At 40.9% G+C, this 23,025-nt stretch overlaps 1 protein-coding gene across 3 annotated transcripts in view; it reads right to left on the bottom strand.

The window, feature by feature from the left end:
* Nucleotides 1-1,743: 1,743 nt before the first annotated feature.
* Nucleotides 1,744-23,025, bottom strand: part of ARID1B (AT-rich interaction domain 1B) — a 333,941-nt gene continuing 312,659 nt past the window's right edge. For all 3 annotated transcript variants that reach the window (XM_061989024.1, XM_061989022.1, XM_061989023.1), the window contains 7 exons: nucleotides 16,990-17,128; nucleotides 15,497-15,669; nucleotides 13,743-13,893; nucleotides 11,123-11,219; nucleotides 7,113-7,902; nucleotides 6,511-6,641; nucleotides 1,744-4,391 (listed from right to left, as the gene is read on the bottom strand). In XM_061989024.1, the coding sequence (XP_061845008.1) occupies nucleotides 2,679-4,391; nucleotides 6,511-6,641; nucleotides 7,113-7,902; nucleotides 11,123-11,219; nucleotides 13,743-13,893; nucleotides 15,497-15,669; nucleotides 16,990-17,128 (3,194 nt within the window). In that variant the 3' untranslated portion in view covers nucleotides 1,744-2,678. The remainder of the gene's footprint in view (nucleotides 4,392-6,510; nucleotides 6,642-7,112; nucleotides 7,903-11,122; nucleotides 11,220-13,742; nucleotides 13,894-15,496; nucleotides 15,670-16,989; nucleotides 17,129-23,025) is intronic.

Raw genomic sequence — 23,025 nt, 5'->3', positions numbered from 1 at the left:
TTAACTGCTTGCTTGTATCCACGGGGTAGTGTCAAGCATGTTACTAAGAACTAAGTTTAGCAGGGGATACAACTTCCACGCTGCCCAGTATTAAGCTGTAAAAAAAAAATTGTCTGAAATATGCTTCCTCCCGTGATGAAGAGTTGCAAATGGGTCATAATTCAGCATGCTCTTTCTGAATGCAGTGATGATGCAAGAGAAAGAGTCCACTGCACCAGCAGCAGCAGCGGATGTGGGAGAGGAGAGATTTCCCAGTGAGAAAAGCCAGAAGGAGAAACTGCTTCTCGTGATGCCAGGAAGTCACGTTTCAAAACCCGGCTTGTAATTGTACATACTTCACCCGTCCTAAAATTCTCTTATGTATATTAATGTTATAGCAATCTATATGAACAAGGAGATGGGCAGTATGCCAGAGGGGGTCGTAATTTTCCAGTACCTCCGTATTGTTATTGGAGAGGGGAGGAGGATAGCCACTAAGAGTGTAATTATGTGGCAATTCCAGGGAAATTGATTATTATTAGCTTTTTATGATCACACTAACAAAGTCAATGATCCAAGCTGAAATAGCAAAAATTAGTGCTTGAACAATATTCAGCAACAAGATATCTCCAGGTGAGAGCGGATGTATCCGGAGCCAGCTAATTCCTGAAACCGAAATGGCCATCTCCCACCAATTACAGCGATGGATGTGCTCTATTAAAGGCTGATCCGCTTTAATGGGGGACTCCCGGGATGAGAGGCCATGTAAGTATGCAATGACACATACAGTATCAAGAAGTGGGTGGGTGTTTATTCTAAATACCCACATGGCTGGGGTATTCGCACCTTTTAACCAACAGAGAGAATTACAGGTAGTGAATACAGATCCATTTCTTCGAGTTGGTTATTGCTTTAACAAAATCTTTCGTCGCTTTTTCTAACATCCATCTACAGTCCCCCAAACACGGCACGGAGACCGGGCACCTGCATAGTCCCTTTGAGGCTCAGTGGTTTTAGAAACAATAATAATTAAAAACACTTTTCTGTGATGCGAGAAGGCTTTTCTAAAAGGAGAGCGAGTTGCTGCGATACAACAGTGTAATATTTTTGAAGGTCATAATAAAGCAGGGGAAAGAGAATAATTGTTATTGCTCTTTCTTGTAATTACCTTGCTTTCCGACATCCCACACTGCAACTAGAACATTATTCAAGAACACCCATCACAGTGCTTAACAAGATTTAATGTACATTTATTCTTAACATGTGGAACATATAAAGATTTTATACTGAATAAATGAAATTCATTAAGCCAGAGGAAAAGGAGGAATTTACATCAAGTTTTTTTTCTTTTTTAACTACATTATCTTGAAATACAAATGCAGATTCTTGTCACTGAAAAATCTTTGAAGTTGTGTTTCTTCCTTTTTTTTTTGTTTTCCTGTATATATTTTTTTGTCTGTAGACTGGTAACCATTTTCTTAAATCAATCCATACGTAACCATTTCCACACCTTGATTTATAAAGCAAATTGTGATCGGCTGCTCTCCCGAAATAGAGCATGACTTTATACATACAGAAACTTGTACATTACCCTCAGTTGTTGGTTTTCTGTGTTGGGTTTTTTTTTTTCTTTTTTCTTTTTTTTTTTTTTAATTATTTTTTTGGAGATATGGCCCAAATGAAAGGAAAAAAAAAATAAAATAGTAATTCTACTATCACTTTGTAGATACCACATCATGAAAAAGAAACTAAAAACTTTGTACTAAAAAAAAAAAAAAACCAAAATAATGAGGGTATGTTTAATGTACAACTTCTATATACATCACGGCCCTTAGGCAATAAAAAAATACTTTAAAAAATGATGAAAGGAATTGTGAAGAACTGTCATCGCGGAAGGTCAAAAAAAACAGATGTAGACAAGACAGTTCCGGTGAGGAAGCAATTGATGTTTGTCATCAGGTTTTGTTTAAAAATCTTTCGACTTGACTCTTTTTGTTTTGTTTTGCTCCTAGCCTAATGTAACCATTTCTCCCGAGGAGAAACCAGTGTCGTTTTGCATTTTGACTACTGACTGACGCCCTCCTTGATCCCCTACACCTACATCACTAGAATCTTCTATTGCACAGAGCTTTGGGTGATGGTAATACAAGTTTTGTTTGTTTGTTTGTTTTTTTTTAAATTATTTTTTCCTTATCTGAAAAAATAAAACACACAGGAACTTGGTATGTTGGTTATTTTTCACCTTTTTGTTTCCGAGTGGTGAGATTTTGTTTCCATCGTACAATGGTTTGCCGTTAACTTTTTTTTCCGCTTTTAAGAAGTCACTAGTTCGCTTCCCAAAAAATATGCAAATACAAACATGGAAAAGAACGTTGAAAAGGATAATCTATGGAGGAAAAAAAACCCAAAAGTGTGACCTTTGAATGTACTAGACAGCAACTTTGGTTAAAAAAAAATAAAATAAAAAGATGTACTTATACACATAGACAGCAAATATTAATTTCATAACTGTTCAAATTAATAATTTCTTTAATTCCCAATTGGTAAATAGTGAATGGGGCAGAGGAGCAAAGATTCTTTTTTTGTTTTTTTTTTTTTCTTTTTTCCTTCTTCCTACGTTGGATAAACAAGAACAGAAAACAGCCAGTTATATGTGACCCTCTAATCTCCACTCACACATGCTTGGCTTCTCACTTGTGTCATAACTGCCCGATCTGAAAAAGTACATCACAGATGACAGATGCAACCAGAGAGTTCAGGACAGCAGATATTGAGATATCCAGCAAACGACCCTCGTGCAAAAGGAACTCGGAGCGGTTCTCGTCCACTCTCGCCATGGCCAGCAAGGCCTTGGCCGCCCTGCACATCATGTCTACGCTGGGCGGCTCCAGGGGCGGAGGCTGCATGTGCATGAGGTTATGCTGGCTCTGCTGGTACTGGGCCATAGTGACCCCATCCTCCAGGAAGCTTATCAAGTTTCCGATGCTTCCCTTCTGCACAGCTATTGCCCTTGCTGCTAACGTGTCCCCCTGGGCAAGGTTCGATAGGAGCGCCATGGACATTTCTCGGCAGACCGGGTTTTTGCGGTCCCCGACGTACCTAACTAAAGTAGCGTAGAGTTTCTCCTGACGACTGAATGGGGGGGTGGCCAAGATAAGGTCCACATTATTGTCCTGGATGCTGAGCTTACACAGGGTCTCCAGCACAAGTCTCTGAGGCGAAAGAACCGAGTTGGGCCCCACGGTTGGAAAAGGATCCTGTGCCTCCGCAGACGGGCACACCATCCAGTGCAGCAAGCCATCCAAAATTGGCAAACAGATGCTTTCCGTGTAAGCAGACAAGTCTAGCTGCCCAGAAATGTTGGCTAATGTGACCAATGTATTATCCCTCAAGACCTCGAGGCAGTCCCACCACCACTCATCCTTGCTGCAGGCCACCCCTTTGTCCTCCTCTTCCTCTTTCTCGTAAGTCTGTGGCGCTCGTTTTCTTTCTGGATGCTCATGGTGAAGAAGGATCAGCTTTCCCAGGATCAGCACCAAGCCTGGATGTTTGGACATTTCGGTGTCATTGCCAGGCACAAAAGACAAGCTACGGACGATATTTGACACACAGATGCAGCGTTTGGCCAAGGAGTCTTGCCAGTGAGTTATGGTGCATAGAGGAGTCTCATCCCGGCTCCTTGGCTCATCCTCTAGCAGTTTAATATTCCGGTGGCTTTTGGCTTGATGGATCCCAAACGGAAATTTACTGCTCTCCGGTTGGGAGCCAGAGTTTGAGTCTTCAGGCAACGCTCCTGGTCGAGCTGAGAGGACATCATCAATGGTCGCTGTTATACTTTTTTCTTGTTGTTCCTCAGATTCGCCTTTCCCCTCGAGGTCCTTCTTTTTGCTTGGAGAGTTCAAGGGAGGAGGGGCTTTCCTGCGCGGAGGAATCTCCATCTTGCTTTCAAAGTGAGTCTGGATGTGCTCAGTTGTGTCACCACCACCAAGCTGCCAGTGGAGAAGTCCACTATCAAATTCCTGAACGTGTCCAAGTTTGTCAGATCGGTCAACGACAAAGAGATTATTTTTCTTTACAATCTTTATTGGCAGCTTGTCAAATTTACTGGCTTGTTTTGGCCTCTCACTTGGATCAGCAATGGCACCAGGAGTGGAAAAAACAATGCTCTTTTCTTCTCCTTCTACTTTTTCATCCTCCCCCTCCTCCTCGTCTTCATCAAAATAGTCAGTACATTCGTCGTTCTCCTCTTTTCCAGTATCCTCGGCCAAGGACTGGCTGTCATCTTTCTTGGCTGCTTTGTGATCAAGTGCTTTGTGGCCTGGATCTCCCACTTCATATTCCATAAGGATCCCAAAAATGTCAATTAGGCATTTTCTAAAATATTCTACTAAAAGCTCAAGAAATCCAGACAACTGAGGGGAGAAGAGAGAACATAAAAATCAGAAAAACATTTTTGCCTCCACGGAATTTTACTAGGAACACAGATGCATACATCTCTGAGTATTTCCCTCCTCCTGCTGTGGATTCATGGCTAGGTCCTGCACAGTAGAAGTCAGTCAAAGGAAATTCTTCTATGTCAAATGAGCACGGCTCAGTTTGCTTAAACTGTTAACAGCTACGAGAATTACAGAACTTTATTTATATGTCTCCTTTAAGCTATGGTAGACAACTAGCCTAAGCTGCACTTCTGTCCCCTTGGAAGTGTCTACTACTACTCTCTGTTGTCTGTATGGAGTACTGAAGTTTCTAACTCACTTTTAGATGCCTAGTTTAAAATTCCTACTCTTCTTTTTTGTCTTTCACTCTCTAAAACCAACTGTCCTATAGGAATCTGCTCTTCAAAGTCCAGGTACTGACATCCTAGATTAATATCAGGTAGGTTGTAGAGTCTCCCTCCTTGGAGGTCTTCAAGACCCGCCTGGACATGTTCCTATGCGACCTGATCTAGGCGGACCTGCTTCTGGAGGGGGGTTGGACTAGATGATCGCTAAATGTCCCTTCCAAGCCCTACCATTCTGTGATTCTATGATCCCATCTCTATTGGAATAGTTCAATTTTTGCCTGGTGGTATTTAAAAACTGTTACTGTAGTCTGGTGCTGTAAGAAACAGTTTTCATTTAGGTTTAATCCTCTTAATTAACTTATAATCACTTTCTTATGGAAAGGCAGTAGTTGGACTTGGTATTAACTTATCCTCAGTGGCTTTATTATTAAAATTTCTTTGCTGTTACAATGTATTCAGCCTGATTGTCTGGATTGTAATGTCTGTTGTTGTTCTTTTGGTTTTCTTTGTAAATTGTGGCCTAATAGGTTGTCATAAAATTGTACCCTTTTGTCCATTCTGTATTCTCTTATGCTTGGCGAAATCTCAAAGAATTAACAACAAATTGATGCTTAAAAACTGCAGGAACTAATCAGTTGTTGTACACAGTCTTGACTGCCATTGGAAATAAGACTCCAAGGCTAAAGTAACGACGACAAACAACAAACTGAAAAGATGCCAAGTATTCTGTGCAACTTGCATGAGGTGCACTAATGCAATTTGTAATAGAATTCAGAGGAGATTCACCTTGCTCAACTTCAAACACCCTCAACAGTTCCACACCTAACCTAATTGTCTAGATTCCTTTTATACTCAATGGCCTTTTACAGGCCACTTCTAGGGTATGATTCATCTGACCTATTTTAAAACTCTACTTTAGGATGAGATGAATCATGCTATAGATATTCCTAGTTCTAAAGTTAGGTGGGACAAAGCGTACCATTTGTGTCTGTATTATTAAAAAAAAGGGTCATTATGTTTAAAAAATGATGAGTTACACTATTAGTAACCAAGGAATGAGCGGAGCAGGGAAACTGAATATTTAATTTGTACAAATTTTAGATGATGTGCATTATCAGCACACCATCTATTACTACTACCTAATAGGCTAATGGTTAGAGCAGGGCTGAAAAATGCTGTGAGGCAGCGAGACAAAAGCACACACTGCTAAATCCTGTGTTACTTGCATCTCGTGGACAGACAGTGGGTTTTAGCCTTTAGATTGTCAATCTGATTTTTCTGTGCAAATTTAATCCACTGGAAGAAGAAACCAAATAGAAAATAAGCAATGAAAAAACATCCTACAGCCTACTATGGAACTACTGAATAAGACAAGTTGTCACCAAAAGATGGCTTCAATCAGTTTAACATAGTTTTGCAAAGCCTTTTATGGAAACATAAGTTATGCAGGATGACTAGCATACTGCTGTTTTCTGGGACTATCCTTGTACTATTATGAGTGTGAATTTACACATTAGTCTTCTGACAGTGATAAAATTCCTACATTCCTACATGCTTCTTTCTACAAGAGTTACCCTTCTTCCAGGGTAACTCAACCTGAGGTTGTTGCTCACCATTACCAACCATAAATGCACAACTGAAATTTATGTTGATTGTAATAAATTTGAAAGGACTTAGTAAATTTGTAGGCATCTTTTTTCAGTCTTCTTTCCTTGGAAAGTTGAGAAGTATACTGCTTTCCCACCTACCTGAGAGAGGTTGAAAGTAGCAACAGTGCTGTCATCATACAGAAGAATATTAATAGTGTCTAGCGCCCAGGTACTTTCAGCCAAAAGACCAGATTTAAGAGACATCATCACTCTCCAGGCCTCAGGAGTTACTGGAGAAAGAAAGGAGGAGAAGTAGAACAGTATTAGCACATCCTCAAAGACCATTAATGAGTTCTGAAAGATTAAACAGTGATATTCTGAGAATGCAGAATTTAAATGTAATAGTTACTGAAACACTGGTTAAAACCCTGCTTTCACCACTTAGTCCTGTTTGTTTTTTCTGTAACTGCTCACTCAGCCTTAATACTTCAGAGTATCTCAACAGGGCCATTCTTCCTGACTTTGTTGAAGCCAAAATACTCATACAGAGTTGACTAAACCAAATAATTGGTGAACGGAGGTAGAATGCTCTGTCAGGAGTGTGGGAACTTCAAGTATGAGAACTTGAATGTATGAAATATTACAGGATACTTGGGAAAGAACGGGGAGAAACAAGCATGACAAATAATACGCAATCAAAGAAAATCAAAGTCCCTTTCTCCCAGCCTCTTTCAGTATTTGGCTCTTGTTTTGATACTTACCAATATCTTTTGAGGTAATCTTTCGCCTTGGTTTTAAGACTGGTTGGGATGCTTCTACAGAGCCTGGGGGGAAGGTAATTTCTCGCCTAATTGGTGGTGGTTGGGGTGGAGGTCCTGTGACCTGTGACACTGGAACTGTGGGTATAACCTTTTGCATCTTCATGGAAGGTAGGAAAGGAGACTTGCTTGGAGACATACGGTTTTCCAAAGAACGCTGGAAGGATGCTGGACTTGGAGCTCTAGAGATGTGGTTTGGCATAGAGGGTGGCGTCTGGTAGGATGACTGAGGAGGTCTAGTGATAGGCTGCATGGAGGCTGAGGATGACATATAAGAAGGCTGACGTTGGTTGACATGAGAAGGCCACTGACTCTCGTGGTTTATCCTCTGGTCAGGTACCATCATATCATCAGTGCGATTCATCCCTGGATACGGTGGGGCCTGTGCAGGGCCTCCTGGACCTTGCCTATTCTGGTAAGGGTAAGGCATATCATTTCGTGTTGGCCACATGTTCTGCTGAGGACCTTCGCTGGAGGATGACGACTGCATGGGGCCACCAATCATCTGGGGAGGTATTCCATGCTGCTGCATTTGTCCTGGGCCCTGCATCCTCTCCCTGTTGTATGGATATGGATACTGTCCCTGCATGGGCCTCCTGTCAGGCCCCGTGTAAGCGTTGCTGTACTGGTTATACATTTCCTGCTGCTGGTTGCCATACTGCATGTTATACATATCCCCTTCATGGCGCTTGGCTGGAGGCCCATACATGCCATCCATATGTCGCTTGTAGTTCTGGAAAAAACATTTGGAAAGAAGATGTGTTACTTTTCCTCCAGACACAATACAAATACATTGCCCAAAAGCTCATTTGAAAAGCTGAAGGCGCTTCATTCTAGAGGGATCGTGCTGATTCCAGAGGCAGGCACACTGTGCTACAGAGCAAGGCTTGATCCAGTGCTTGCTTTCTAAGCCTCTGTTTTGCTGCACTTATAACTTAATACTAGAAGGAAACTTATCCTTGGGCTAAATTCTCTTATGGTTGCTCTAGTTTTCTCGCTCTCCCTTTCCTTTCCTATCTGTCAGATTAAATTCCACTGGTCATTTTAGACACACATGAAAAGGCGACATTCCTCACCAACCGAAATATTTTCACTCCTTTCTTATTCTTAGTCTACTAAAAAAATTCTAAACCACTCAGTGAATCTTTTCAAGAGACAAGCACTGAATAAACTCTTAAAATAACAAGATGTGCTGCAAGCATGCATGTCTGAAACACTGGATCTTACCACAGGGCATAGGCTACACACCGTACATTTATTACTAGGAGAAAATGTTCTGCTGCATTTGCTATCTTGTGCAACTCCCAGGAACATGGTTCTGTTTGGGCAACCACCCCTCTTCCCAAATCAGCCTAATCATATTTAATTTACTGTGAGATTATTACAGCAAATGGTCACATCGAAATGTTCTGTTGTAGTTTATGCAGGTTCTTACCCCGCTGATCAGTAATGAATTCAGCAATGTAACTAACAGCTGCCACCTATGGTTTATTCCCTCTTTGTTTCTCACCCTCTCAAGTGGGGAATGTTGTGTGAAGCAAGCTGTTTTACCTTGGGAGGAACCGAGCTGTTTCTAAATCATACGAGCTTGTATGTATTTAAGACGGCAGAAAAAAAAAGAGACATGTTGCAGTTTGAGGGGAAGGTGGTAAGGTTGGCAGCAGTCCTTAGTTCCTGTGGGAGTTTGTTCCACAGTTCAAACCCCACTCACTGAGTGCTCTGGAGCAAAAAAATTGGAATTAAATGGGTGATTTTTGAATATATGATCTATGGGAAATTCAAAGTTACGGCTCCCCTGAAAACCGTAGCTCAGTCACACCGCACAATGTATACTAATGTGCTAGAGTTAAGATCGGATAAAATGCTGTATGTATCCAATTCGGGTCAGTTAAAACAGCTCTGGGATTCATAAACTCATCTTCCAACTTTGGTGCACATAAAACCACAACTACTGTATTGCATGAAAGCGTATTTAAAAAAACCCCTTTGCTATAGAGCTGTCTGGCTATCTGAGAAATACCTATTTTCAGCCTTCCATAAACTATTTGCTGTAGTAAATTCCCCCCTTGGGGCCAATTTGTACATTAAGAACCAACTTGGCAGTTGCCACACCTAAAAAGCAGGTGTTTGTTTAGCTGCAGTGGCTCCAAGAGCTTAAAGCAGACACTTGGGACTGAAGCATGTGCCTCTTTAAAAGCAGTTCAGCGTTCTTACAGATGTGATGGCAACATGCCTGGTGGTATCCAGTGCTGAGGACGGTAAAGCACCTGAACTACTCCTCCTGGGTAAAGGTTCGTCAGGAGACTGAGGCTACATCATGTATATCTCTCCCCTGGGGATATGGAATTCAGAGACCACCCGGAAGACAAAAAGATGCCAACACAGGTCACCTGCTGCATAACAGACCTCTGAAAACCATAGCCCAAAGTGCTTCATTAGCCCCAGGAGTTCACGCTCCGAGGACCTCCTTCCTAGGTCATTCCTTAGCCTTGAGGTTGTAAATAAAGCTTTCAAAGCGACATTTTTTTCACATTCTCCCTGTGCTGCTATAGAGTAAGATTCAGGAAACTGAAAATAAGCTACTGGCAGCCTAATCCCTAGCTCAATGAAGAAGTGGAATCCTCTGGGAGTGGGAGCGAGAGCCGAGGCCAGCCAGGATCCTTGCCCTTCATCCTTCACCGCTTCTTTAAATTAACGCATTTTGCACTCAACAGTCAGTGTATAAAGCATATGAACTGCACTATGGATAGGGTGAAATGTATTTTCCCAAATTCTAGCTGTCTCTTTGCTTAAACAAACATGTACTTAATACATTCCCTGCATATGTTGGCATGGAATATCACAGTTTGCTCTGTAACGTTATCTTTCCAATTTCCCTACTAAATCACCTAGATTGCTAGCATATGCTCATCATAAAGAACAACACAGCACTTTATTGACTGTGCTATTTTAGAGATGTTACGAACCAAAGAGATAAGCAAGAAATTCTGAAATGGAATTTTATACACATTTTTCAGTACCGTGCAACCCAAGATCTCCTCTTTTAGGTTCTCTCCCCCCATAAAATTCCCTAGTAAAGCTTTATCCCAGACTGAAAAAGACAAACTGAAAGTGGCTGAAAACTACCTTTAATTTTAACTTCTATACTATAAGGAAATGCTTTCCATTTTGGAAGTTAACTTTAATTATCGTACAACTAGAAATGAATTAATAATGTGCAGGATGGAACTTGGATCCTGCTGAAGCCAGTGGAGTTTTGCTACTGACTTGTCAGATGGGGTTTAGCCCACAAGGTATTAATGACATATTTAACAAAAAGCCATCATTAATCAATACAATTTGTATTTTCAAAGTTATTACACAATTACAGAGACTGGCATGTATAAATGTTTAAATTCCTGATAATGTTCTCTCTCAGTATTTGTACCACGCTATTCGATAACGTGGGGAACACACCATCTGATCTATATTAAAGACAGGTTTCTCATATGACCTGCCACAGCATTCTAAATCCTTGAGAGCGCTGTGCATTTTACTTTGTTCCAGTCTTCTGTTGGCTTCCTTTGGCTTGACAACACCAAGTGAAAGCCCTTCAACCTGCCAGCCCAGCAGCTTTCCTATTTGTTTCTGGAACTGAGGCAGCATCACTTTGGTAGCCTACGAGTTACACTTTCCCAGTCTGCTGGTTATTAACTTGGGACAATCACTTGATAGCCATCCAAAGCAACAGAACATCTGCTAAAATTTACACTCTTCCAGTGCAATGAACACATTTTCCTATAGCTACACATCCTCTGCTTATCCACGGGGGCTCTGATTTTGACCAGAACGACAGTGCTTCTCTGTGTCAAAAGACATATATTGTATAAACAATTTTTTGAAAGTATACAGAGATTCTGGGGTGACACTTAATAAACAAAGGTTACGAATATAGCTGTTTTCTCCTCTCCTACCTGCTGCTGTGGATACATTCCAGGTTGATGTCCTCCATATGGTGGCTGTCCTGAGGGAGGTCCTTGTCCTGGATACTGTTGCCCATACGGTTCATGCCTAAAATGAAGCATTCAAACCAACACTTAAAAGCTGCTGGAATTTCCAAGCCACTAGGAAAAGCAAAATACTCTGATGATCCTGTGCCTTGAAGATATTTGACATTTGGAAACTTGACGAAGGTAAGTGAGGTAAGTGAGGTAAGGTTCTGAGCCTGATGCAGTAAGCTCTGTTGGAGCTGGTAGTGGAAGGAAGGTGACAAAGCAGGTAGAAGAAAGAAGCAGTGAAGATGCAGTTGAGAGATTTAGAGGTTGCAGTCAGAAACGGGAATGGAGTATGGTCAGCAAAGAGGTGAGAAAAGCAGTTGCAGCTACTGGGGACTCAGGTGGAAAAGTATCTGATGTACAGCTCAAAGGTTGCGAGTCAAAATCAATGTGTTTTAACAGGTCGGTCTCCAAGCAAGCTATGTTCTGGATTATTTAAGAATATAATCAATGGTTACTTGCAGATTTAAAGATTCTGTGTGTGAAACTATGATTTTAGTCTGATGATAGTGACAGAAAGTAAGTCATCACATCATGAAACATTTAAATACATCCTTACTGAGCAAAAAGAGTACTCACAATTTTCCTAATGTTCATGTAATTTTTGATTAAAGCTACATAATGAAGCACACACATAAGAGGCAGAGTTGCATTGCACTTGGATACTTACCTGTGGTCCTCTGTGGACCTCTGAGGAGCACTACAATGCAACTGCCATATTTTTACCACATCTGAATGAAATTGAGTATGCTGAAATGAAGTACCTCAAAAGTATTAAGCTGATAAATACCACTGCATTGCAGACCAATATGTCAGTAATTCCTCTCTGTACACTACGAATGAGAACCCATCTATGATTCGAATACAACTATGGAAGTAATATATCAGAGAGTCAGAGAAACAGAAGACTAGACAACCTGACACGTTAAACAACTAAAAGGATGTAATTCTTCCAAAAGCCTAGGAAACTCACATTTTTTGAGAGCTGACCAAAGTGAAATCAATAGCTGTTCAGTATCTCCTACAATTATGACATGGATGGAAAGAAATTACTTAACGCCAGTTAGAACAACAACGTAACTAATGAGAACTGTCTACAGGTGTCCGAGACAACACATGCAGTAAGACGAGGCTGACTGAGCAAGGGTGTGTGGAAAACTTGGGCCTATAAAATATGTTCTAGTTCAGCATTGGCAGGGAGATACACAAGGTAGGATGCATATACTCCTTCTAACATCTCTGATCCTATGGCTACAAAAAGTCAACTGATTCAGCCAAGCCTTCACCCCACCAAGAAACTGAACCAATGGTAAAAACCTAAATAAGAACAGACAAAACACCGAGAGGCCAGGTATTCTCTCTATGTGCTCTCACAGGGGCTGCTAGCCCTCGATAGCTGTTATTGCAGATATTACAAACAGAGAAATTCATGTTCACCTTTGCTGGCCAGGGTAACGATTAGGAGAGTACATGCTTGGGTCACTGTTTGAAGGCACCATGTTGCTTTGACCAGGTGGTCCCATACTGCCTTCAGGACCCAGCCCATGATCCGACCTAAAAAATGACAAAGGAAACCTCATTCTGTAAAAAGCACTTATTCTCCGAAACTGCCAACAAAATTAACCAAAATACACCCCTTAAAGAAAACATTCTCTTCCTTCCACTAAAATCCTTACTCTGACTTCCCAGCAATGTGACCTGTTGAACGATGCAACTGTACTTGTGCAACTACACATCTTCTACTTCAAACTTCTACTGACTGAAAACTACTCCACCATTACACTGCACCACTCTGGCTACTATTAGGAAACAACAAGTGAAGTTCAAGTACACAGCCTAATGAAAATAAAAGTAGGAACACAGCCAGAATCACAAAACCTGCTGGAATGCTAAATACAATCCAAACATTTCCAAACCATTCTGCCTGCTATACCAATGCTTAGACATCAGTGATTTTATAGTGGTTTTGGCTTCTTTTTTTCCCCAAAGCCTTTCTCAGGATAAACAAAAGAGGCCCAAATTTATTTTGTATACTTCACTGAAAGACAACCTTATGGGGGTCCTGATGGACACACTGCAAGACTGGTGCCCCTACAGCTCAGACAACAGACTCCAGACTCTCCAAAGGCAATTCACTAAGAGACCATAAACCAGATATATTTAGGCTGTGCATTTTGTTCTTCATAAGAAGCCCACCAACAACTGTTTAGGTGAAAACATGGCCAGAATACTAACTCAAGTGCTACTTTATGCTATCACAGTCCAGCCCAGCTGCCAGTTGAAGGCAGTTGTCAAAAAAACCCACGTGCCGATCTGCTGCAGATTGAGTGACTTCTAAGGTGTCACAATTCCTCCTCATTAATTTCTGTGAACAGCTAGACTCAGTTATTACCAGTGGTTTGACTCCCAGTGATTTAGTAAGATGCTGTAGGAAATGTAGGCTGTTATGTTCTCTGCAAGGTGCAATGGGAAAATGAGAAGGGGTGAGAGAGGATCATTTTCACTAATGGGCTTTGCTTCTTCCTGAAGATTGACTCACCTCCTGTCATAGCCACTTCCATAAGGGAACTGCTGTCTCTGGCTCATGCTCATGTTGGACATTGCTCCAGATGGACTCTGGTTATACATATCTTGTATTCCACTGTTAGGCATTTGTCCAGGGGTCATGAAAGGCTCATTGCTTCCAGGCACTGCAACAGTACAGGAAATTACATAGATTATTCTGGGTGTTTGAACGTATCTTTCTATTAAATGATGTATTTTAAAATAATGTTCTGATCCCTAGCACTGCCAAGGAGAACTAGCTGGTGTCTGACAAGCCCTCCAGGGTCTGATGAAAACACGTGAAGCAGCACTGCTACCAAGATGGTTGTAATAGTAAGGAGCTCCAAGAGAGGAAAGTAATCGCATTCTATGGAACTGAGCTCATCAGGCACCAGGCAGCTTCTTCCCTGTGGTCTTCACTGCTAAAGACCAACTCGCTTTTGTTCTTTTCACCCCAAACAAAACCAGATGAATGTAAATGTCCTAGTTCGGATTACAAAGCTGTCAGAATCAGGCACTTATTTTCCCCATAAAACCCTCAAACACATTGGTATACTGTAATTTAGTTATGGAATGGATACTGTATTCTACTGCAGCTTCTCAAGCAGGATGGGTGTTTTCTACAGATCTAAGAAAAGGCACATTGACCACTATTACTGGATGTAAGTCCCCAAGCAAATGGAAGAAGAGACTCTATCCTTTAGTCCCTCATAGTAGATACTGAACAGAGACATTCAGGATAAACGTGAAATGTATGACAAAGTGCACAAAACCCTCTTAATCTCACACAGATACAAAACCTAAAATGAATGTAAGGCAGATGAGGGTTTTCCCTTCTTCCAATTGTGTTATGCTAGTGTTCACAGTCCAGGCAAAAGAATTTAAAGGGAAGGTATTAAAAAAAAATCACATCAGATTAACTATTTCTTTTAAAATATCTCCTCACAACACCACATTTCTTTCTTCTCCTGATTTCTGTACCTCTTCATCCCTTTCCTTGTTTTTGCTCCCTTTCAGTTTCTACTTTCTCAATTTCATCTCCTCCATCTGCTTTTCTCTTTGTAGTCACTGTGAGCCCTGCTTGTGTTCTTTCCTCCCACTTTCCTATATATGAGGCATGCAAGATTGATTAATTTTGAGCACATTTTTCAATATCCACAAAACCATCTGTAGGTTAAGTGCTCAAAAGGACAGGAGTCAGGTTTGACATTAATTTTGCCTTTCTAAAAATAAGCAAACTTTGAGTGTGTTTATCACCTTTTGTCAGGAGCTGTTCAAAAGAGAAAAAAAAAAGAGCTTTCCTGTTCTGAAAAATATGTAAACTGAGACAGTGAGCATTAGGAGACATCTCAGTTCTGCACAGTGAATGAATTCCCAGTTCAGCCTTACTACAGCCAAGCATGCTGCTTCACCACTTCACATTCTAACAATGAAGTCCAGCATCTGATTTGCAGCTTAGGTAACCACCTTCAAGAAACATACATTGTTGCACAAAATCTAACCCTATGAATTTATATTCTTTCCTGAAATACACTCCTAGAAGTATTTTTAGGATTCTGTGAAGTCTAAAACAAACAATGTGACTTAATACAACCAGAAGGGAATCAAACAATTGCACTGTACCTCTCTTTTAGCTATGAGGATACCATCTTACCAATGGCAAAATCAGCAAAGTTAAAAAAAAACCCTCGGAACATCTTGATCACACACAAGTAGGGAAAAGCACTTAAGCTCTCACAAAGAAAATACCTTTTCTCATTCCACCAAAAGGATCTTTATTCGGCTCATATGGCATCCTTCCCATCATATCTGGCATGTTTATTCCCTGCTGGTACGGTGCATTTGGCGTCATGGAGTTTCGCTTTGGGAATGCTGAATCACTTACATCAGAAAAGGGATCATGCACACTAACTGTGCTGTTTCTAGCAGATAAGAAAAAAGAGGCATTAACGTCATCATGTATTCATAAGAATTGTGAAAACAGATTCAACTGCACCTAACCAATGATCTTGATCTGTGGCAGTGATCCGTGCAGGATACTTCTGAGGAAGATGCACAAAACTTTCACAATGGATAATCATTAAAAAATTCCACCCATTTTTTTCTCCAAGCTTCTCTGAATACTTATCTTAAAGATCATGGTTTTTAATCTGATTCAGCTGTGTGTGCTTCCATTACTCATAGGAAAATCTAAATCGTTCTGAAATTTCACTAAGCTGTTTGCCTCACTACCCCAAGGCACGAGCTCCACAGATTAATTACATGCCGTGTCAAAATAGTATTCCTTCTTATCAGTTTCATATTTGTCACCTTTCAGTTTTACCAAGCATCCCATTGCTCTCCCACCAGAGGAAAGACTAAACTGCCACACCCGACTTACTTCCCCAATACTATTTACAAAGAAGCACTAACCTCTATGGTTGCAGCCAAATTTGGCTTGGAAAATGGGCCTTTCTTTGACAACTATAAGATTTATTCTTAATGCAAAATTAATTCTTTTACTTGGTGAAAGAAAACTCAATCTGAATTAAAGATGATTAAAAATGGGCTCATTAGCCTTTCTGCGGTATTACAGATGGAGAAAAGAAAAAGAATTCAAATATGTCAACTCTGGAGTGACTCTGCAGAGTCAGCACTTGGTTGTGTTCCTGCTGAAGTCAACGAGAACTTTCTTTGGTCACACTTCAGTGGGTTAAGGATCCTTAACGAATGGTGAGATGGCTTCGCTTCAGATGAAACTGGTCTGTGTGACTTACAGGACAGAGAACCAAAAGGGATCTCTTGGTCCATCCAGTTGAATTCTCTGCTGCCTCCACCACTATTAAATACACTATTCACAATTTGAATTTAAGTAACACCTTAAAACCACACATCCCTCTTCCCTAAGCATGAATATCTGGACCTATCTACCATACAAGGACAGGGTAAGCAAGGAAAGGAAGGCTGTGGTGCTAAATTGATACTGCAGATGGACTGTAGCTCCTCCCCACTCTCATGTGTTCTTTTTTGCATTGGTGCTTGTCTGATCCTACTCTACTGTTTAGAAAGCTAATGCAGTTCCTACTCCTTCCTCCCTTTCCCTCTCTTCCCTCCCAAAAAAAAGAATTTTCTGATGCTTTTGAGGCTCTGACTGGCTCACCACAAAATCAGCCGAGTGCCCAATATGTTGGGAAAGGGAAAGACTGGCTTAAACTGTTGTAGAACTGCAGCCCAACAAAAAACGAAGCAAAGCCCTTTCATACCTGCCACCCTGCATAGGTGTCATCTGTCCGTGAGGTGTTGATGCTGGTGTTGGGGGCTTCAAATCTCCTGGTACTTCTGTCATGGAATTACTACCAGTTGATTGTGGAGTCTGTGGGCCTTGCAAGGAACCAGAATTAGCTGGGAAATTAAAGAAAAAGGAAACGTTAAAAGGCAGTGGCCAAATTCCTGTGGAAATAATAATCATTGAGGAGAGAAACCAGTTATTTCCCCCATAAGTCTATCTATACCATGCATCTCAGTACTTTATAACTTCCCCCAAATCCTCTGAGATCAGGATATGCTGTGCAGTAATAGTCATCATCTTTCCTAGAAGCATGAATTTAATCTGTTGCCTGAAGCCACACGAATAGAAATCATCTAGATGAAGGATCATTTAAATCAGAGGTCAGAGATACAAAGTTAATTGTCTGTAGTTTACAATAGAGTAAATGAAGGTTGTTCTTTGGCACGGCTTCTTTATATCATCACTATAACAACACATATGTTTATAAGGCAAATTTCAGCCAGGAGCTTCTCCTCACAAATTTAAACTGCTACATTAATATAAATTCATAGTTTCCTTTACCACTACAAGGCAGATGTTTGCATGGTGAAATGTGGCAAGTGATTAGTGGTATGCTGCAACCCTATGCCATCTTTGAGAGAGTATGGCAAAGATTGTATTTAAGGAATGCAAAGGCCAATCTGGGTTAAGAAAGCAATCACTGAAAGTAGAATATGAATAGGAGGCTACAGCTAATGCTCTTAAGAAAATTGTAAAGATAATGGACAAACTAACAGAATGGAGTTAGGGTCACTGTAGAGCACATGTAACAAGACCAGGTCAATTCTACAAGGTGTCTATTTAATCTGCAGAAACTTCTATGTTGAGATCTCAGGAGGTGACAAGAGTACTTGCAGTACTGCCCTCCTTACCCACAGTCAACAGCCATGTCCTTGACAGACAACAAACACCAAGGACCACGTACAAAACACCACAGTTCAGCTACTACAGAGAGCCCGAGTCATAGTAAGGTCAGTAAATGAATACGGCATGCAAGCTAATGATCAAATGCATCCAGATCAGGCTTTTAGCCACTGAAGTTATTATTTTCATACGACTACTGAGGAGAAACACCCATCCAATCCCAAACATCTGACGCAGTACTTCTCCAATTTATAAGGTGCTTAAGTGGGAGCTGGTAATATCATCCAAGCTTTGGATCCGATTGGTCTTGCAGCAGACATTCTACTCATGGAGAACTTATAGGATTCAAATCATCAGATGCAATGGGGAAAAAAAAAATACCAACAGAAAAACAAGTCACAAATCTAACAGACTCAAAAAGACATGGCTTTGTCTTGAGAGGTCCTTCTTTTTTACAAACTGCCGTGTATGCATTTTATGACTGTCTACGTTCAAAAACCAATTAACAAAAACTTTATAAATTACTGTTAGAGGGAAAGTTGGAACAAGCAGTATGGGCTTTTCTTCTGTGTGTGAAAGAGAGAGTAGTTTATAATTGACTCAGAATCCTGGAACACTCATCATCTTGACAGGCAGAGTTTGTTTTTAACTGAAGAACACCTTTTTTATATGTGTTTCATTTATATCTCTAACACATGTTCCACTATCTGGAAATCAGTCTCAGTAGCAAATGCGTATGTAAAATCTACATCGTGCAGACTACATTGTTCTTGTCCTCAGCTTTCTTAGGCATGTTTGGACTATGCTCACATGGTAATGAGGTTCAAAAAAAGTTTAAGAAAAGCTCTCTGATTGCATTAATACAGTGACAACAACATTTGCACGAAATAATGCTACAGTTGACTGAAGGCTTTAGTGCTGTAATAAATCAAATCCACATGACAATAAAAACTCGTCACATTCACACAAAATGAGCCTTTTGTATATACGAACCCTGAGCAAGCAGGATCATTCTCCTGCCCTTCAGCTTTAAACACAATGTGAGATTACTTCTAAAAAGCTTAAAAGTGTTTCTGAGTTAAGCCATACATTGTCACATACCATCTTGTTATTTAGAACCATGCAAGTAAATGCCTTTGTGTACCCGTATACTTACTGTAAAATATGGTACTGCCTAACCCTGACTATTTCTCTTACAGTGGGCTATTAAGCAGCAATCAAGTTCTTCCCTATCCTACCCGAGCAAGAACTTAATTCATATCCAAAGTAAACCTAAAGAAAACAAGTGAAATGTTTTTTCAGTATTTATGGGCTGCAAGAATACAGAACCTTTATTCTGAATGACAACATGTTTCTTCTTAGATAAGGAAAGGTTTAAAAGCAAAAAGAAGATATCCAACTGAGAAGCTACAACTCAAACTTCTGTCTGATGGGTGCTGGTTATAGGGTTGGTTGACTTTCCCCTGCCTCTTTCCAAATGACTGGTTATATAAACAGCTGAAAAATGGAAGGCAAATGCAATCATGAGAAGTGCAAAGTTTCTGCTACTGCTTTGCTCTCGACCACTGTTGAGTCGGGGACACTTCTACAGCACAGGGACTGCAAATGTTTTGATCTCTGGAATGGGTCATCAGCTACCAGGAGTCCAAGAGTGGATATGACCTACCAGCAACTGCAAAGACAATTACTTCCATGTCATACACTCACAGGCCATTGAACCGTTTCCCTAGATTTTAGTAAGAGCATCAGTGTAAATAGCAAATTCCTCGAGAAAGAGCAAGATAACTATGTACTCTTAATGGCTACTGTTGGTGGAATGGGTACAATTTTTAAAGCAATGTAACTTTCTCTCATAGAATGTTATTTTCAATACCTTTGTCAAGTTTCAGCCAATCCCCCTCAAGCTAATTTTGTTTCAGAAATTTTCAGCTGTAACTGGCCATCTTTTTCTAAGAATATGCCTTCAAAAATATACAGTTCTGTTTTCCCCAAAAGAGAAATATTTTTCCTGTAAGACTTCAAGGCAAGTATATATTTGGTCACCTTTTTTACACAGCACCAGTGGTCCCTTTATCATTTGAAGAGACTTGGGACTTGGTGGGTAATGCTGGGGATATGCCTGTGGAAAGGGAAGTAGTCGTGCCGTTCTGCTGCTTACCCTGATCTGGTCACAGAAATTTGTGAAAAATAACTTATTAGCTTGCTAATACATTCAATACTTGGTCTTCCGAGGATCTTGTTTGTACTTCTTTCAGTCTGCAGTTGAGCAGGACTCAGACTGTGTAATTCAGCTCCTGGGTTGATCTGGGCAGTCTTGTATGGGGAGCTGAGCATGAGAACCTAAAGCTAGGAAGCCATCCCACATGAGCTCTGATGGTTACAACTGGAGGTTGTCAAGCGAAGGCAGGGTAATAGGATTTCTGATCATCAACAGAAAACGAGACCAGGAGAATGTCAAGGGGACAGAGAACATGGAAAGGAGATACAGACACTGCTGAGATCAAATTAGAATTTGAGAAGTCTGAAGTTGCACAGATGGTACTACACAACACTAAACACCAAGAAGGCCCAGAAAATGTACCTGATGAGAGCTGGAAGTACAGGGAAAGTACTGTTAAGTGGCTGATAGAGAAAGAGTTTGACACTGGCCAGAGTCCAATACTGTCCAAATGAGTGAGATTAAATTTTGCACAAGAGGTTTTTAGATGTGTGTTCCTTTTCTGAGACTGACTGATTTAGAGATGTTGATTCACAGCAGTGCAAAACATGTAGGGCAACAGATAAGATAAAGGCTATACATGGCAAAACTTAGAAAACTATCACCCAGAATTAGCAGATACTCATGTGGTAAAGTTTTGGAAGCCTAGTTTCTCTGGTGCAGAACGGGAATCATGCAATGTTCCCTCTCAGATAGGTATTGCAAAAGCTGATTAATGCTTTTTAGAGCCCTCAAATACACTTGTGGTGAAGATAAGAAAAATAAAAGAGTAAATTTATAACTCTGATTCTGGTTGAAAACTGGGGCACAAGTAAGGGTTGTGTACCTGAAAAGTGGGTGTAACACAAAATACTAAATAGCTCGTCATTCACTGAGCAGTGTTCATGCTGTGTACTGAATGACACAGGCATTTCATGGAAAAAAACTCAATGTGACTACATAATTAAGAGTGTATTGAACTGCATACGCAAAAGGAAACATAATTAAGGTTGCAAAGATTATATCTCACTTCTGGCATTTCCTAACTTTTGAGCACTTGACTTTGCATCACAGCATTTTTAGATATAGCATTTGCACACAAGTGTCTGTACGCACACACATTAAATGCAAATTAGTGATGATCCCTCACACATACATTTTACCCACAATGATATTAGCCACGTTTTCTAGTTACAGAATATAAAAATAACCTTCTTCTCCATAAGAAAGTATCACATTCCTTTGTCATATTTCACCTTAAATTTTACATTTGCTAAGCTGCCCTCTGAAATTTTTACACCCATCCTTGCAGGGTTTTTATTGTGGTATTGCTTAATTTTGATTGTGGAAACTCTGAAATAAACTGTCCCTTTTAAAGTGTTTCATGAGCTTCAGTATTAAAAAAAGAATAAGGAAGATAAACAACAATGTTTTTTAGAACAGATTTCCTGCATCACGCAGAATCACAGAATGGTAGGGGTTGGAAGGGACCACTCATCTTACGTTTCTTACAATTTCTGCTTACATGATTCTTCAGACGACTGTGGGACGTCTAGAAAAAACCCTGTGTGCACACAGCTACTAAATTCTTCACCTCACATCCACAGCTAAGCAATATTTGTCTTTCAAGTGTCATAACACATTTGTAAGAATATGCTTTTAACAATAGAAAATCAATCCAAACTGAAATAAACTGAGTATCTTTGTCAAGGAGAAGGTGAGGTCCTAGAGTCTCTTACACAGTTCACTCAAGGGCATGTGTTACTCTTGGCAGCTCCAACATGGCTTTTCCTTGCAAAGCCTGCATCGCAGTAACTACTGCTTTCAGGAAAGACTCTTTATTTACCAGAACAGAAACATGCAGTTAAAAAACCCCTAAAAAATCTTTCTCTTGCCAGCAATATTTTTCCCTTCAGGGAAAAAAAAAAAGGAAAAAAGAAAAAGAAAAGAAAAGAAGAATGCAACCTCTTGAAACGCCATTAATATGAGGCCTGACATGCTCTCTAGGATATCCCTACCTTTTGCCAGAAGCTACAAATGTATACTCTAAAGTAAACAATGGAAAGGTTACTGAAGGTTAAGTACATTCACATACTTCAGAGTGAACAGCCAGCCTCCACGCTGGGAAGTTAATTTACGCAGCACAACCCAGTGCCCCAGTCAGGCCGGGCTGGGGGCTGCTGCCTGCTGCAGGGCCCCCCTGGGTAGGCCCGGGTGCAGGCACAGGGGCACCTCTGTCTGCTCCCCCCATCCACCCCCCCACCCCTGATGACCCTTTGACCATCCATCTTCCGTGGGGATTCCCTGGCTAGCCTCATGACATGCTCCATGACATCACCTGCCTGCTAATAATAGCCCTTCAGTCAGCCACCCGCCGGCAAAGACGGATGGGTTTGGTTACAGACGCAGTCGCTGAATGGCTGTGTTGTGCGGTGCTGTGGCGTGTTGTTCCCCCCTCCCTCCCAAGTCTTGTTTCTCTGCTGCCAAGGAAACACAGGGAACACACTCTTGGCTCGCTCCCACTCCCTCTTTCCAACACAAGCGCACAATTTTCCAGGTTTACTGTAATGAAACCTCTGTTGACATCAGGGCCAGCTGCTGAGTGCTACCCAGGGGCATCCTCAGCCGTCCTGCTGTGGCCATCCTCTTCACTCAGTACAGGATAAACGCTCCATCTGCAATTTCAAGAGGCACGCACACATAACCGCACACTGCGGCTAACGATACGCAGTGCCAGAGCACAGCAATGGAAAAGAACTCCTTCACGCTGATGCCCTTTTCAAATTTGTTCTCCAGCACCTATTAGAGCTCAGTGTAACGGCCCCCAGAATTCTTTTCAGTTTAGAACTTGCCACGTAATTTGTGCTTATTTTGGTAAAAAATATCAAACACATGTGAGGGGAAGAGCGT

Source organism: Colius striatus, chromosome 2 (genome assembly GCF_028858725.1).
Source record: "Colius striatus isolate bColStr4 chromosome 2, bColStr4.1.hap1, whole genome shotgun sequence".
In the NCBI taxonomy this organism is placed as follows: Eukaryota; Metazoa; Chordata; class Aves; order Coliiformes; family Coliidae; genus Colius; species Colius striatus.
This window is presented reverse-complemented; position numbering and strand designations above follow the sequence as displayed.